Genomic DNA, 17,536 nt, shown 5'->3' with positions numbered 1-17,536 from the left:
TTGTAGTTCTTTATGTCAAGAGAAAATTTGTACCAATTTGATGAAAATTATGTGAGGATAGTCGTATTACAAATAATGATTGACAAAACTATGTTGACTGTGGATTGAGACGATTGCAGATTCGCTTGTCAAGTCAACTTTTTATCTGGCTCGCGAAAAATACTTAGCAATATGCACCACCTATGTTTGTACATAGAGCAATAAAGTTCACTTGCAAAAAGAGGTTCAGCCAGTAGGCGAAAGATTGCAATTGTGATGCGAATTAAAATAATAACCTAAAACAACGTGCGTAATAATGTGCAAGTGGAGTTGTATGCAGCTTCAAAAAAAAGAGATTTGATTTATTAGCAATTTCATTGTAAGTCCGAGTCCGGGAGTCAATGCAATGCAGCTCATAAAATGTAAAATGTATAGACGAATCTCTCCCCCCCCCCCCCTCCCAAAAAATATATGCATGTGTTTACAACGATTTCTACTGCAAAAAAACTATATTTATAAGTATGCAAAAGTCTACATAAGAATGTACATTTATATTTGCGTACATATGTACAACAAATGAGAATAGTGAATTGATCTAATGGTGTCTCGGTATCGGTCGGTCGAATTAGCCTAATGAAATAATACACTTATTCTGTGGTAAATAATTCACTCAGTTATAAAACTGGTTTATCTGTTATGATTGCTATTTATTTCTTCGTTCAGCAAATCGACACAGCTTGAATTTAAATTATTGCATCACAAAAATCATGCCCTGTACTATAAGCAAGAAATGTTGATTGATGACACTTCACTGTGCATTCAGCCACCTATATGAGCAAAATAAATTAATGACAAAAATAAGTTGAATAAATTAAACAAGTAGCAAAGGTTCGACACCACTCCGAGTTAATATTTCGCAAAAACATGCTATTAATAAATAAAAGATATCCTATCACAAATGTACAATGTACTTGCATACATAAATCTTTATAAGATTAGGTTCTTAAATCTGTGAGATTTAACAAAGGTTAATTGTACAGCAATAAAAAAAATTACGCAAAACGATGGGACAGTCAAAAAGTACATACTCAATGTAACCTTTCTATTAGCAACTTAAATACTCTGATTATCAGAATGGAAGCAGGATATCTGTACTGTGCGTACGAGTGCATGCATATTAGGGCTTTCTCTTGAAGCTTTTTTTACCTGGTTTCAAGAGAATAACGAACGTGCAATAGGTTGCAATAAGTCATCTGCTGTCCATTTATTTTTTGAAATGCTTGCAATAAATTTACTGACTCATATCGTTGCCTGAACCGCAATAAGTAACCCGTCTCTAGATTCTTCTTGTGCATATTCTTTTGGGCCGTATCATACTACTGCATACTATCATACACGATCATCTTCATACGATTCCCGTCACGTCACCTTCACCTACAAACAAACTTGACTTGTTAATATTACGTTGAAAAACCTGTAGATTGGATTGAATTCCTTAAACCTTGGAGTTGAACTCTAACACGGATCATCCAAGTAGCAGTCATTTCCTTATCCCAGGCCGAATTCGCAGTACCACTTCGACATCTTGGGCGTCAAGACTTCTTCTCATTGGAGTTTGGGGGAAAGAGAAGCAATTTACCGTTCCATAAAACATTCGTGAGTGCAGAGTATTTAGGTGACAAAGAAAGTGATAGTGGTCAATAGAATTTTTTCATGGTGATATTTTCAGTACAAAAATACAAGTGAAAAAGAGTGAAAAGTGAGCAAAGCAGCAAATCTTGCTGGGATAAAAGAAGAAAAACATATAATGGATTAAGCTGAAGTTATAATTTATGAGAGGATTGCATAAATTTTAATGGTCATTATGGCACCTTCCAAGCAAAGGAGGGTAAGCGTCACTTTTTTCGCAAACATAATCAGATTAGTATTATTTATCTACGAAAAGAAAGTTTACAATTAGACTGGCGATGAATTTGGTGGTGAAAGGAAAAGGAAAAATGCATCTTTAATACTAATACTAGCATAATAAATACTTGAATTTTCAACCTTAGTTTAAGTTTCAAATTGCATGTTCTTAGAAACTGGCCATTTTAAATCAATAGTAAATCGTGGAATTACAAATCTCGAAGGCTTCCAAATATTATATAACTTAATATCATTATGCAAACGCTAGGGTGAATTAAGTGCAGTGCAATTTACAGAGATGAATTGACTACATGCGATCTTGCGCCTTTTGATACGTGTGATTCAGTGTATTTAAATCAATGATCAATGACCAAAAAAGGCAATGAGTTCGATTGTGGAGCAATGCCAATATCCAATTCGAACTTGGGCTGGATAATTATCAAATTTGAATAAAAAGCGTAATTTTGCAGACAACGTAATGTTTTGAATAGCAAAGTCACCCACTTTTGAAATGTTCCACTTGTTCCAACCGCAACTATTTCATCAGTTAAACAATACTATGACATAAATACGTAGCACCGAATTTGCAAAAAAGTGAACTCGTTAGAAATCAAAATGACCACTGAAAAAATAAAGTAACACACATCCGCCAAAGTAACGCAACAATTAGAGGTTTTCGTAATGAGGGATCACAGCGGATCAACAAGTCTTCAAGAATGAGAGCAGATTAAGTCATGAGGATGGAGTGCCGTGGTGGATGGGTTGCAATGCTTATTAAGTTACTCTAATGTTCATTCACAAATTCCAAAGGCAATCTTTTATCAAAGTCAATGACACAATCAAGCAAAACTACAAATCTGAGCTTTTTCAATCATCGACGTTTTAATCCATTTAATTGATGGGAAAGTAAAAATCACTAGTTTACGACGGTGTGCATTTTGTTGTTCATCTAAAAAATCTAATAGAATATGTATTTGGGTAAAATTAGACAAACATGTTAACTTAAAATTAATAGTTTTTCTCAATTAATATAAGATGAATTAAAGCACACATAAATGAACAGAAAATTAAATACCTCTTTTTAGGCAGTTTAATTTGCATATTTTTCATTTCTATTTGTGATTTTCCCTCAATGCATATCAATAGTTTGTTTATAGGATTGATGTATGTATTTAGTCCTGCAGGAGATGTTAGTGACATGATGAGTACAAGTGTGTTGCGTTGGTCTACTATACAATGCATACGTTGGGATTGGTAATTGAGAATTCAGAACGTCGAAAAACCAGTCTTGGAAATCTTGATTGTTGGCTTGACTTGAATCTGAGTGGGACTTGTAACGGGACTCCAATTTTCGCTTGTCCTGCCGTCTCGACTGTTCCCTTTTCCCAACCACCACCTTAGCACAAGGGAAGTTTTGTCAGATTTTTTGGCAGAATTCGACTCACTTACTACTCTTCTGGTAATAGTTGCCATCCACTTGACCTCTCTCGTCCTTACACAAAATTTCCAAAAAAACACCCCAGTCCAATTTGATGCGGTAATGGTGAAATGGAACGCATTTGGTTGGGCTGATCTATAAAACATGTTGCACGAATACCTTAACCTACTCCACTCTTGCAAATGATGCTGAAATAGGGTTTTACTTTCGTAGGAAAATACTAGTTCAAAACCATTGAAAGCTACGAAAATAAATCTGCCATTGACTAATCTCGATAAATGCGTAATCATACGTGGTTATTGTAGGTGACCTCACGTGAATGTTTGACTTAACATCTTGCGTTATCGACAGAAATACATATTAACATGAACGGGGAATAAGATTGAGATCAGTATTGTGGATGAGTTTTTATAACAGAACCAAGCTAAATTGGACTAGTTTTTTCATCTTGTTCTTGATTTAATTTGCTAAAGTGCATTTGCATGCTAATGTATCTTATTTTTGAAGCAGCCCAGTATCAATTAGGTATCGAAGCTTCGCAGGGATTTTGTCGCAACAATCTTCTTTTAAAACTGGATTGATAAAATAGGTGAAGAGCATCGTTGAATATAAATTTTTGTCCGAGTCAGGGCTTATGGAACCGTCGAACTACGCAACTTTGCAACTTGATTTCACTACATGTTGGAATCCAAGCAAAAGATTAATATCGTATTTTTAATGCAGCTTACGTTGTTTGCAAGACTATGAAATATGGATGTGCATATATATAGTGTATGACATGGTTGAAATCTTGTGATCTGGACGACAAATATCGTTCAAGTAATTAATAAAATAGTAAGCAAGTTATGTTAGCTAAGTCCAGTCTTGATGTCTATAAAAATTGCCCTTCAAGCATCATCAAAGACGCTTTCAGTATCCAGAGCTATGAAAATGTCCAAAGAAAGCAAAATGTGGTTTTAAATTTGTCCACTTTCCAGTTAAAAAAAATTACATTATTTATCAACGTATAGTCAACGTATCAACGTTAGTCCTTTATGGCGTAACTTTATTATGTGCATAAGACTGGCCAGCAAAAACACTTACCCTGCATACATAGATAAGCTTGCGTACAACTTTAATAAAGCCATGGTCCTACCTGTAACAAATGCTAATTAACGTTCATAACATGCATACATGTAATACCAAAGTTTTGACATCCATATGTACATGGTCGCATTTCATTTTGCGTGGTCAATTATTTATAAAGTGTAGATTCCTCACTTCTAATAACAATCTCATCCTCATCCCGTCTTTTTATATGTATTCAGTTATGCGTTTAGTTGGACGCCATAATTAATTTTATGCATAGTCGTAATTTAATTTTAAAAATATATATGTACAACTGCTTGAATTCCCCCTTTATGTAAGGGTTAGAAAGTTAAGGTTCCATTTCATAAGGTTGAAAGATCTCAAAAATTCTCCTCTTAAGTGTAAAAAAGACAGGTTAGGTTTACGATCAGAAGTCATCTTATTGGATTATAGTTTTTTCGACTGTACACTTCATGTACTTAGCACGTTCACATAAATATATTTCACAAAAAATACATTTAGCAATTACCATTAATTCATATGAACTTATTACGTCGATTCCATGTGGTCAGATAATCCAAAATTGGTAAAAGTGATACACATTTAGTAAAACCAAGGATTATGGAGGTCGGATAAAAGGAAACATCATAATTACAAATATTTATGTACATTCTTCGCATTACGCATTACATTTCATACATACATTGAATCTCCGGACATTTTAGCTTAACTAGGTCATTTTGTTAATGAACCGGTTTTTTATATTTTTTGTTTTATGTGATTTTGGTTTAAATCTCAGTTTTCATGTTAAACCAAGATCTCATTTCTTACAAAATCATTGTAAACTGCTCAATAACTATTAAAAGTAACCCAAAAATTACTATGCTGAAAAAAGGCCAACGTAATTACCTACATTGTATAATATATTAAGAATTGCAAGTGTGGAAATTGTGTATACGGTGACATAATTAATTATACAGATACATTTTGCCGATGTATGCATGCAAGGCCCGAATAAACCAAAATTCTTAGACCGATAGTGTAAAACCAGTTTTCGAAACAACCAGGGAATACTAATGTTGAACCTACCTTTGAAACCATTGACGTGTCGATCCACTTGACTTTATGTATCTTTTTGTTGGTCAAGGTGTGTTTCTCTCTGTTATACACCATTGAATCATTCGCGTACAAAAATTTAGATGACGGTAAGGATTTGGTGAAATATTTTAGGTGGTAATGTTCACATGCAGTTTTAGCCCTTCTGTCCCACTTTCAACTTTGATAAAGACTTCAGATCATATAACATTCATGTAAATGAAATTCTTTTGGCTTTAGTTGCCCATCTTTGTTTTGGTCACTTTTGATGCTGCACAGATTCAAAACTATGTAGGACAACTGATTAAATACGAGTCTCCACCCCAACCACCCAATAAGATGGCATGTCTGAGACATACATAATATTCAACATTACTTATCCATACCACACAACATGGCATGCATACAACCAATTTATGGCTTTGGGAAACTTAATCAATTTATGCAAGTAAAATTCCTGTCTTTCATGAAATTGTTTCTCATTTCCAGGACCCTTTGCCCAAACTTGTAGTCCAAGGTTTAGTGGTGTCCCTCCTCCTCGCTACGGCCAGTTCACAATGGCTCTCTTTCAAAACTTCCAGAAATCCCAAGAGCAGTTTATGGTTTCCGAATATGCCAACCTCTCCCAAAACTTTACAGCAACGGAGTAGCGTAGGAAGTTCGATAAGAGGGCTTGGGCCGAATAGTAGTAATTCGAATAGTGTTAATAATAATGCTGGTGTCAACAGCCGTGGAGATTCTCCAAACAGTTCAAATAACAATTTCCAAGAGTCAAATCGACATGCGGCGGGTGAGAGAGGGACCAGACCAATTGGACATCGGTCCGTTCCACAGCATCACATTGGTCAACCCACATACCAAACGGTCCATGGGGGAGTGATCAGCAGACATGAGTCACGACACGAGTCAGTTGGAAACTCACGAAATTCTGGCGGATATCCTTCTGCTTCTTCTCGGATGCAGCAACAACCTCAGCAACACGGAAGTGGTGGGCATAGTCAAAGGCAGCAAGGACAAGGGACATTTGCCCATCGCTCAGGACAGCCTCATCCCCCTCAACCATGGAATGCAAAACAGTCAACAAATCCTTCCCCCACAGTTGTCACGTCTAAACATTTGTCCATCAATTTGAACCAGCCTGGAAGGAACAACAACAATCATAATAACAATAATAGGCAACAGCAACAACAACAGGGCATGTGGTCACCTGCGTCCAACGGGGCTCAGACCCCCAACGGGTATGCAAGTAGTCGACGTCTTCTGGAAGTTGGACGACATGTCGACATTCCTACGAGACGGCCAATCACCCAAATTGCCGGAGCACTACAGGATTCATGGCCCAATTCTAATACGCATCACCACTTGAGCCCAGTTATCAAGAACCAAAGGCCAAATGCGCCGAATAGCCGGAACAACTATTATGAGGGAGAAAGTGGAGGTGCAACCTCAGTCCGGGTGTCCGACCACGCTATCGAAATTAAGGCCACGCCTAAACCTGGCAGTGCAGAACAAAAAGAGAATTCTGTGGACAGAAAACTTTCCGTTGGTGGCAGGGAGAAACTGGTCTCCAACACACTCAACACACTAGCCAAGCTTTCACCCAAGAAGCCGATTTTTGTGTACATGAGAGTAGAAGGAATTGCCGCAATCCAGGTGAGTACTATTTCAAAATATGCGGAGCAAAATTATGGCACATGAATGATGAAAATTGGTATTTTTTATTTCTAAAGGCAGGTGCAGAGGCAGGAGACGTCATAAAAAAATTGGCTGGAGGGTAAGTTCTTGATATTTATTCCGAGGACATTAGAAAGGATTACATTACGATAGTACATGCAGAGTCTTGGGATTAACGAAAATGGGATTAATGATTACGATTAGGGATTGATTTTTAAAAATTCGGGATTGAGGATTGAGATTAGGGATTAAATTAACTCGGGATTAAAATTAATTTGGGATTAAATCTCTCGAGGCATTCAATGGGATTAGGGATTAGGATTAATTTAGTCCAATTATAATCCCGGATTGGGATTAAAATCGTATTTATCGTCGACCACATTTGTATCTAGTTAATGTTTCTAATGTTTTAATTAAATTGTTTGATAAGCCCTAAATAGTGTGATTGGATATGAATCCTACAGTAACCTACTGACCGTATAAATAATGACCTAAAGTGCGAGTTGTCGCTTAAATGACAAGTCTCCATTTGATTATCATTGAGAGTATTTGAGAGTGAGTGGGCACCCCCACTGGCCACTATAGGTTATTATTATACGGCCATAAGAATATGTACTGTACACATTAGCCACATAAAATAAGTTTACTTATTAAGTCATCACTGAACTAAAATCAACTTGAACAGATAAAGTTTTATCAAATGTTTTTTAAATACATGAGCATTTGTTTTATAATATCGAATTGTTGTTTGTGAAATACAATGATGGAATTGCCGTAAATACATAGTTGATAGATATGGGAAACATATTTCTCATTGAAACAAAAAGAGAATTGGCAAGGTGTCCGAGAATTTTCAACAGGTGGAGCTGATTTAATCCCATTTTAATCCCATCTTGGATTAAAATTAATCAATGGCTTCCGGGATTAGGATTGAGGATTAATTATTTTTTGCAAACTACTTGGGATTGAGGATTAGGGATTAGAATTCAAAAATTACGGATTGAGGATTGGGATTAAGGATTAATTAATCCCCAATCCCAATCTCAATCCTCAATCCGTAATCCCGGATTAACCAGACTCTGAGTACATGCACATGGATTTTGTGGTAAATATGTAGTGAATATGCAATTAATAATTGACTCATGGATTACCAATGGATTTTGCACAAAATAGCGAACAATTTCTTAAGGGCACAACTTTATTTTTGTCATTGCTTATTTTAATTAATCGTATGGTTTATTTTTAGGAGTAAATTGCCATTTTACAACGGAACGAAATCACTTCCCAAAGAGAACGTGCCTCAAGTCTTCTTGGTATGTAAATAAGTTTCTGGTTCATCAAGAAATACAAAACTAATTACATTATTTTTCACAGGCTCCGGAGGATATGCCACCACCATCGAACTATGGGAAACTTCCAATTCCAAACCTGAGGACAAAGGAAACAACCACAATAAAGCCTACATTTACCAAAATTTTGCTTCCAGGTGGGTTATTAAGTACGTTATAAAATTGTAGATTAAAATTGGAATACTCCAATGACGAGGATAACTCAACCCTGAAAAATTGAGACCAATTACAACGCCATGTTATCTTCAGGATATATTCCTGCAGGATTATGCCTACAAGCATTTGCTAAATAAAAAATATGGATACATAAAAACACTAATCACACCTTTAAGACAAGAATGTGGATCTCGCCCCAAACTAATATCAACTAGTGAAATGTCAGTAGAAATGGGTACATTTGTATGTTTGTTTGATACATTTTCAGGGGGGACAAAAATGACCAGTGGATTGGCCAGTACGCCAAGGACGACCACAACGACAACAACGGCGCCGCCTCTACCTCAGCTTCCACAATTCGATTTTGTCCAGTCCACTGCTGCTTCATCTGCAATCAATCCATCATTTTTATCTTTCAATGAAAGTGGAAAAGCCGATCAACCACTTTCACTCGAACAAAGGATACAAATTCTGCAAATGTTCCAAAATCAAGTGGGATTGCAGCAACATCAGCGACTCCCTCCTTATCAACCAACTCATCAACCACAAATTCACCCAACGTACAATCCACAACCCCAACCAACTTATCAATCATATCCACAACCCCAACCAACTTATCAATCACAACCCCAACCAACTTATCAATCACATCCACAACCTCAGCCAACTTATCAATCACATCCACAACATCCTCCCCGCCCACAGCCTCCTCAACAACCTTCCCAACATCAACAGCAAATTTACCAGACGCCTCGTCCACAGGCTCAGCCACAGCCCACTTATCCGCCAGTGTCGCCACAATTACCATTACGCCCTCAATTACCTAATCCGTCACAACAGCCTCAGCAACAACTACCAACCCCAGCTCCAACGCCACTTCATGCGGACATCCTACGCGGGGTACTCCCCCAAGGAGCCATCTTAGAAAGCATCACTGCAATGGGTGGAAACTTACAAGAAGAGCTCAACCAATTCTCGCAAAATGTTGTGCAAGATCCGTCAAATTCCATCGACGGTTCTAAACTTCCAACTGCAAGTGACATGCTTCCCAACCTACAATTACAGCATCAACCTGGTCGAGTTGGCCAAGCTCAGTCTCGTGAAAATTTGCAACAACCTTATAATCATCATGGTCCGAGTCCAACACCATTTGCGCCACAGCAACAGCAGCACTTTAACCATGGCCCAACACAGGCACCCATGTTTACCAGTAATGGGCAGCAAATGACATGGATGCAACCCAAAATGGACAACAATGGGCAAAGACCACGACCACCTATGCCACCACAATCTGGTCCACCTTCACACAATAGAAACACACTCAAGAACGCCCTGTCGTTCCTTGGCATACAACAGTCAACACCACGACCTAATAATATTGGACCTACAACTCCACATCCTTTGCAATTTCATCAAAACCCAAGTTCTCCTGGACCTCTGATCTTTAACTCTAATAACAATCCAACCAGAATGCCATTTTACCCACAGGCTGCTAGGCGTGAAGATTTTGGTTCAGGGAGTTTCGAACAGTCTCATCCTCCAGCACAAGCCAATCGACGACCACCAGGACAGACATTGATTGTTCAAACTCCGGACGCTTCCAAGCCTCAAGGCCAAAAAAGTACATTTGTTATTTCCAACGGGGATGGAAACCTACCAGATTTGAATAAAATTATGAAAGTCCTCACAGAATTAAATGGTGATCAACAAGGAGGTCGAAATCCGAATGGTGGATCGCCCAATGCACAATTTGCTCCAACCAGACCCCCACCATTCCACCCAACACCATTTCCTCCTTTGCCCACTAGACGTCCTACTACTGGCTTTCCCTTCCTTTCCACAGGGCGACCTGCTCAACCCCAAGTGATGATTCGCCATCCATCTGGAACGCCTACGTCAGGTCCAATTATTGTCAGCACTGGACGACCGGATGGCCTTCCACTTCATCAAATTGTTTCTTCAACATTTTCTCCCAACATTGGTGGTCCAACGACTCAACGACCCGCATTTGTATCCAGCACAGCAGGACCAATTATGATGATGGGACCAAGTCCGTCCTCTTCGCCAATGCAGATCATTAAAGCTCTTTCTCATCCAGATTTCATTCAGCTCCCACCATCTCCATCTATTCGACCACCACAACCTGCTGGCCCATCTCCGACGATACAGACAATGCAACGCCAACAACCTCAACAACAACAACATCAACCACAACAACCACCACCACAACAACAACATCAACCACAAATTATCTTTTCAAACGCAAACTCAAACGGTCAAATCATCCAGCCCAGCGCGGATATTTTGAAATCAATCATGAACGCCATTCCAGGGGTCATGACCAACACGAACACTGGTCGACCATCTCAAGCAGCATCACAAGGTCCTACTCAAGCAATTCCGCTTCAACCTACCCCTCTCTTACCAGAAGGGATGGCTGCAGGAGGATCTACAGGAGGTAAGATAATCGAGGTTGACCCTAATCTTAGTCCAGAAGAGATGCAGAAAGCTATCATGGAAAGCATTATGAAGCACCAGCAAGAAACAAATGGAGGAATATCTAATGGTCCAATTGTCATCAATGCTGATCCTTCAATGGCTTCGGCCCTTGGTAATAGTCCACATTTTATGAATGTGCAACCATCTGGAGCTTCAGCAACAACTCCAACCAAACCTGGTTTCACTGTTCAACCCGCAATTGTCACACCAAGACCTTCGAGACCATCCGGCGTGGAGTTTGTCGGCAGTGGCAGTGGAAGCAGCAGTGTGGAGAGACAACAAGGATTATTAAATCAGTTTACTTCTTCCAGCAAAGAACACCATCACAGCAAAGAAGTAGTTGATAATGAGAAATCGACCAGAAAACAGTCCAAGAGTGGCGAGAGTTTGGAAAATAAGAGTCGAAAACAGGAGGTTCAAAGCTCGGATGAGAAAGTTATCGAGAAGGTAATTACAGAGGAGAAAATCGTATGGAACCCCGGAAAGGAGGGACAAATGATCCCATCGAGAATTAAAACAGAGGAACGAATAATTATGACCCCGCACGACTCGTCCAAATCATTTGAAAAGAAATCGGGTGAGGAGGTTGGAACGAGCACGTCAGAAAAAACCTTCGGAGATTTTTTGACCAAAAGAAAGGATGGGAAATCTAACACTGATGAGGAGTCGTCCTCGTCTGGTGATAAGTCTGAAAATAGCAAATCATCAGTTTCAGTAGATTCATCCAATTTTGCGGGGCTGCTACGATCAAAATTGAAGTTTGAAAAAATGAAAGAAAAATTGTATCCAAAGAAGGTCGTCCCAGATTCTGCCGAAGTCGTAACAAATCCATTCTCGAGGTATTTGCACCCATCTTCCGTCGCCACACCCACTGATGCTTCCACTATTGGCACTTCTGAGTTCACGATACACGATGCTTCCCCCAGCAGTAGCTTGAGTCCTGTCGAACCTACGGTTAGTGCTATTCTGGATTCTGCTAACAGCAATAACCCAACGACGGTAGACAACGGTCGCTTCAAAATCCGTCCAGGCGATATTTCATCAAATAGCAAAGCAGGCGATAGTATGAATCAAGGACAAGTTTATGGCATTTCCCCATCGGGTCAACCAATTATAATGCAACCAACGTCACCAAGTTTCACGGTTTCACCGTCACCATCCGCATTTCCGCCTTCACCCACAAGACCACCCTCATTCCCATCAATTGGACCTCCTGCTTTTCCATCAAGTGGACCTTCCATGTTCCCACCATCTCCGTCATCATTGTTCAGTCCAAGTCCAGCCTCGTACATTGGACCATCGCCATCTTCATACCCGTTCCTTCAACAGGGATCCAATCCATCGCCAAGCAGCAGCAGCGGCATCATCTCAACAGTGACACCAGGAACCAAGGAGGAGAGACTAATTTTCATTCCAGCAGATTCAAACTCTGTTAACTCGGCAGTTTCCAATAATCAGGATCAAACGATAATATCTACAAAAAATAGTCAAAATAATACCGTTCTATTCACGACGATGAACAATCTTCCTGATTTGATGTCGCAACTTAGTGGAACCAAAACTGAAGTAAGAATGATTGACGACTTGAAATCATTTCAAGCCACATTGGCAAAAGTCCAAGCCACGCAGGCCTCGACAACACTTTCGTCACAATTCGGCCCACCACCAACTCCAACGGCGGATCGTCGAATAGACCTGGACGTAGATAAGCCAATTACTTGGAGACCAAATGGAACAATCCCGTTCCCAACACTAGAATCATTGAGACAACGATTTCCGTCCGGTTTTGGTGCCAACGTCCTTCACGCCGTATCTGCAGGTTTTGCTGCTAATGACCCAAATAAACCCAAATGGGGGCATACTGTTCAACAGCCTCAACTGATTTATACAATGCCCAACGGTGTTCCTCTAGCACTTAATTCAGTGGGAGGTTATCAGCCAATTCTGCTGCAGGGGACGAAGGAGCCCGTCCTTGCGTACTACGGTTACAACTGGAATAATCAAAATGCTGAAGCCAGCACTTTCAAACCGGTCGAAACTGTCGTCTCCGAGTTGGAACCAAAGTACACCAGCCGATTCCGAGGAAACCCTCCAACTACTCCATCAGAATCAACAATAGCGGAAACGACACCAGTTTTACCTCTAGATCAGAAAAATAACTCGAGCATCCGAAATTCAATTGACCCTGTTTTGAGCGAAGAGTATGAAGAACTCTCAAAGGAAAGCAACATCAATAACAAATCGGGAAAGTCAAACTCTAAAACCCAACCGGATGAGTATGACGATGAACCCCAAAAACATTCACGGCGACGACGACCAGGTGCTCTCAAGGAAGAATCGAGTGACGACTTCCTTTCACAGGAATCCACAAAAAATTCAAACAACAAGGTCCAATCCGTCACCCCAAATATTCTTTCCAAACGGATTGATGACGCTGACAGGACGGAAGAAGAGATTCTTGACAAGAGGGTGCATGTCCAGAAGGAGATATTTGTTCATTCTGGAGAAAAAAGTGATGACGATATGACTCCAACAGCCAAACTACCAATTCTTTTGGCACCTTCAATTATCAGTCGCAAATCCGTCGTGAGCAAGACTGGTTCAAGTTACACGGACAATAGACCAAAACCAACTGCTTCTGCATCTGTAGCCGAAACGACCCACACAGCGAAACAACTCACGTCGGCAGTGACCAAACTCATTGCCACGATTCCTCCAACCAAACCAACTTCACAACAGGAAAAGTCTGAGGATGAAGATTTAAGAGAAACTCAAGCAGAGCTAAAGAGCTTGTTGAAAAAGTTGCAAAAAAAGCTCAACTCACGAGACGAAGTGTACGAGTTGGGCGATGGGTTCTACGACTATTACGATGAGCTGCAACAAGTCCCTTCTACCAAGGCTTCCACCACTACGACTTCCACCAAGGGAACCAAGAAACCAGTAAAAAAGAAACCAAAAGCTAAAAAGAAGACCAACAGCAAAACCAAGTCAAAATCAAAGGATTCTAAAAAGAAGAAACAGTCAAATAAAAAGTCCAAAGATAAGTCTCAAACCAAAAAGAAGACTCCTGTTCCCCCCAAACTAACAACCACTAAGGAACCAGTGACCACCAGCAGCAGTACCACAACTACCACTACGACAACAACTAAAACTCCCAAACCTCTTGCCATAATGAACCATCATCGCCACCCAATTAGCAGTATGGAGACATTTACATCTCCACCCACTGTCGCTACTACAGCATATGCCCAACCCTATCAATCATCCTCAGAAACTACGGTGCAGAAAAAGCCAGAGTTGTTTGCAACAACCTCTTTGGCCGAACCGCAGCCAACATCTTCAGTAGCTTCACCGACCTTGAGCAGTCCATCCCAAACGGATGCTTCCAGCATTGCATTTGTATACCCACAAGGAGAAAACAAAGACTTGGCTGCTTCGAAAATCCACCATCGTCGTCGTCCCCTCTGGGTGAGGAGGAAGCCTGGCGTTGGGGGTCTTGGAGGAGGAGGAAGTGGAAGCATGGAAGGATCACTTGAACCAGTCGCACAACCGACTTCACAATCAGGGAAAGTTATTCGGTTGGTGAGGAGAAAGCGACCAGGACCACTACGAAGAAGGCCTGTTTTCGTTCAGCAAAGCATCGAAGTCGATCAAAATTCTGGCCAAGTTACAGCATCACCCACGGAGGCTACCTCATCTCCAACCCCCTCCACCACCACAACTATGCCCGTTGACATTCTTTTCGAAAATACGAACGATCTTTCAAAAAGAGTCGGATACCCAGGTGAGTTTCATATACCTCAAAACAAAGCAACACAATAAACCTGGTGCAACCAGAAATAGTAGTTACAAATGCGGAATAACAGTTTTTAAATTGATTCACACAACAACAGACTCTGTAGAAAAGTCAGCTCAGACAGCAACGCCACGGGCACAGGGTAAGCGAAAGTTGAAATTGGTTCGACTGAAGGGGCAAAGGGCTCAGTGGAGGTTGAAGATGAACGAAGAACAAGAGGAGGAATCTGCCCCACAGGCCGAGAAGCTAGTTTCACATCCAATCGACCAGAAACTTCCGACAGCGTCGCCCCCTTCTCTCTCCCCCCCTGAAACCAGTCAGAGTCAATTAATTCAGGCCGAACGACAGTCTCGACAGGAGTCTCCTTCATCACTAGAAGCGAAGGTGTGTATTATGGGGAAGTGCGAAATGATTTCAAAATAATTTACAATTTTGCCAGATATTCGTAGTTTACATTTCGGTATGCTTTTAATTTTCGGAATGTCTATTTCACGATACCAATTTTCAATGACTGAAAACTTTTTTTATACAAATGTATTTCGTTGGGAATACTTGGCAGTAAGTGATGTGTTTAGGGTCAATTAATTAGTGCAGTTTAATGCACTAATACAGTTGCAATGCAAATCACAAATTAATTGGAGAAAATAAAGAATTATTAATTACGCATATAATTATAGTTGTATATGTTACCCGAATGTTTTCTTATCATTAAAGAAAACACAATTGAAGGAATCTGAGCAATTACAAGACAGATTATGAGTTATTCAAATAAAAAACCGCAGTTTATATATTCAAGTGCAAAATTTAATTTAATTTTATACCAAAATAATGATGGGGATTTATGTTATACATGTAATAGTTATAAATATCGATTTGAAATGTGTGATTTATTGTAATTAATGAAATTGTACAGCATTCTATTTTAAAGCGTTATGTTGTGCTTGTTATAATTTCGAATAAGGTACAAGGTTTAATAAAATCAAAATAAAATAAATTGCACAAAAACAATTAATTTTAATCATACGAAAATATCATTTAATTTACAATTTTAATATCATCAAAGCGACAAAATCCTCGGGTCCATGGGCGTCTGGCATCACTGCTTTCCCATCCTCATCAAGAGCTTCACTCCAATGACACCGATCAATCTCAACAAATCCATTCCTCGTTGCACAGCGTCTGGAAAAAGGGCTGGTGAACATGCTAAAAGTCAACTTGACTTTTGTGCTTTGCAACAGGAGTATCATTCTGCGAGACAGTTCAGATGCAAGACCTTGACCACGATAACTCCGTCCAGTGGAAGCCACGAAATTCCAACCAATTTCTTCAACCTTATATGTGTCAAACAGTCCAAGTTGTGTCTTTTTCATTGGGGCATACATCGCATTCATAACTTTCCTCTGTCGAAAAATTGCTGCTGGTGGAGTTTCGCTGTCTGAGTTTAGTCGACCTGTGAGATGTGCTTTTTCCAATTCAGCGTCTTCTTTCTTCCAAATGAACATTAATTGGACGCCAGCAATGTCACGGGATTTTTGGTCAACTGCCATGAGGGACAGACCTTGGTGCTTGCTCAAAAGAAGCCCCATCTTCTCGTTAGTATGCTCTATGAATTCGTCATCCTGAGGAAGTTTTTGTCCAACAGGTTCATCCAAGTGGAAATTTGATGTCAGGTATGTCTTGATCCTTGGAATGTCAGACTCTTGGACAATCTTAATGGAAAAGCTTTTCCAGTCATTGCAAATTTCGTGGATTTCTGACATTGTTTCAAAATATCTCCTTGATGGTTTTATTTTTAACTAAACATATTAAACTAAAACTAAACAATTATGTTACTAATTATTATTTTTTACTGATAATTATACTTCTATATGGTGCAAATATCTTTATGTCAGTTCAGTTGCTGAATATTCAACTGTACAAAGGTTTGTATCGGTAATTGGTACGATACCGTAATCGGTCGGTTCTATATATGGTCACATTTTCACACTATGCAACAGATTTTGGAATTATCATTGATTAATATCGTTATCGCACAAATGAGTGTACAACGCACTTCAAGTGTTTCAAGTGCGTTGTTGGGTTGATTGTAATTTGTGAGATATATTTTCTAGGTGGCAACTAATCCGCAAGTTGCTAAGATACTAAAAGCCAATCAATTATGTACATGACTCATAAAATTATTTTGATGAATTACCCAATTTATCGCTAGAAATACACAAATACACAAAAAATTGAATAAAGACACTGGTAAGTAATGCTGTACATAAACTACACAATCTTCAAATATTAAAATATAGCAAATTAACTAATTATTGATTTTTTTGCGCAATATTGATTGTTAAATGAACGATAAATTTATCATGTATCATTTCTAAATAAAATTAAAAAATCGCAAATCTACAAACCCTTCCTAAAAGCGAACAAATGATTTCCTGTTAAATTGGTATACATACATATATTTTATGTGAGGATCAATTTCCGTGTCAAATGATGTCGAAAATGAATATTTGTACGATGGTTGGCCTACCCATACTTTTGGCACTCAGTTGGTTCATACATGAACTAATGATAACATTT

The 17,536-nt window shown here is 39.3% G+C and overlaps 2 protein-coding genes across 3 annotated transcripts; one reads left to right on the top strand and one right to left on the bottom strand.

The window, feature by feature from the left end:
- The first annotated feature begins 1,573 nt into the window (after positions 1–1,573).
- Positions 1,574–15,953, top strand: LOC110842510 (nuclear receptor coactivator 6). 2 transcript variants are annotated; one of them, XM_022088261.2, is made up of 7 exons: positions 1,574–1,867; positions 5,975–7,138; positions 7,216–7,259; positions 8,406–8,472; positions 8,534–8,645; positions 8,933–14,947; positions 15,030–15,953. In XM_022088261.2, exons 1-7 carry the CDS (start codon positions 1,835–1,837, stop codon positions 15,380–15,382), a joined length of 7,788 nt encoding a protein of 2,595 aa, XP_021943953.1. In that variant the 5' UTR covers positions 1,574–1,834; the 3' UTR covers positions 15,383–15,953. The 2 variants fall into 2 exon arrangements, with proteins under 2 accessions (XP_021943953.1, XP_021943954.1); XM_022088262.2 differs by having other exon boundaries at positions 1,578–1,867; positions 15,057–15,953.
- LOC110842511 lies at positions 15,654–17,512 on the bottom strand. Its single transcript, XM_022088263.2, has one exon. It carries the CDS (start codon positions 16,717–16,719, stop codon positions 16,000–16,002), a length of 720 nt encoding a protein of 239 aa, XP_021943955.1. The 5' UTR covers positions 16,720–17,512; the 3' UTR covers positions 15,654–15,999.
- Between the last annotated feature and the right edge of the window lie 24 nt (positions 17,513–17,536).

Source organism: Folsomia candida, unplaced genomic scaffold (assembly GCF_002217175.1).
Source record: "Folsomia candida strain VU population unplaced genomic scaffold, ASM221717v1 Fcan01_Sc001, whole genome shotgun sequence".
NCBI lineage: Eukaryota > Metazoa > Arthropoda > Collembola > Entomobryomorpha > Isotomidae > Folsomia > Folsomia candida.
Note: the sequence above shows the minus strand (reverse complement) of the source record. Positions and strands in the feature narration are given on the sequence as shown.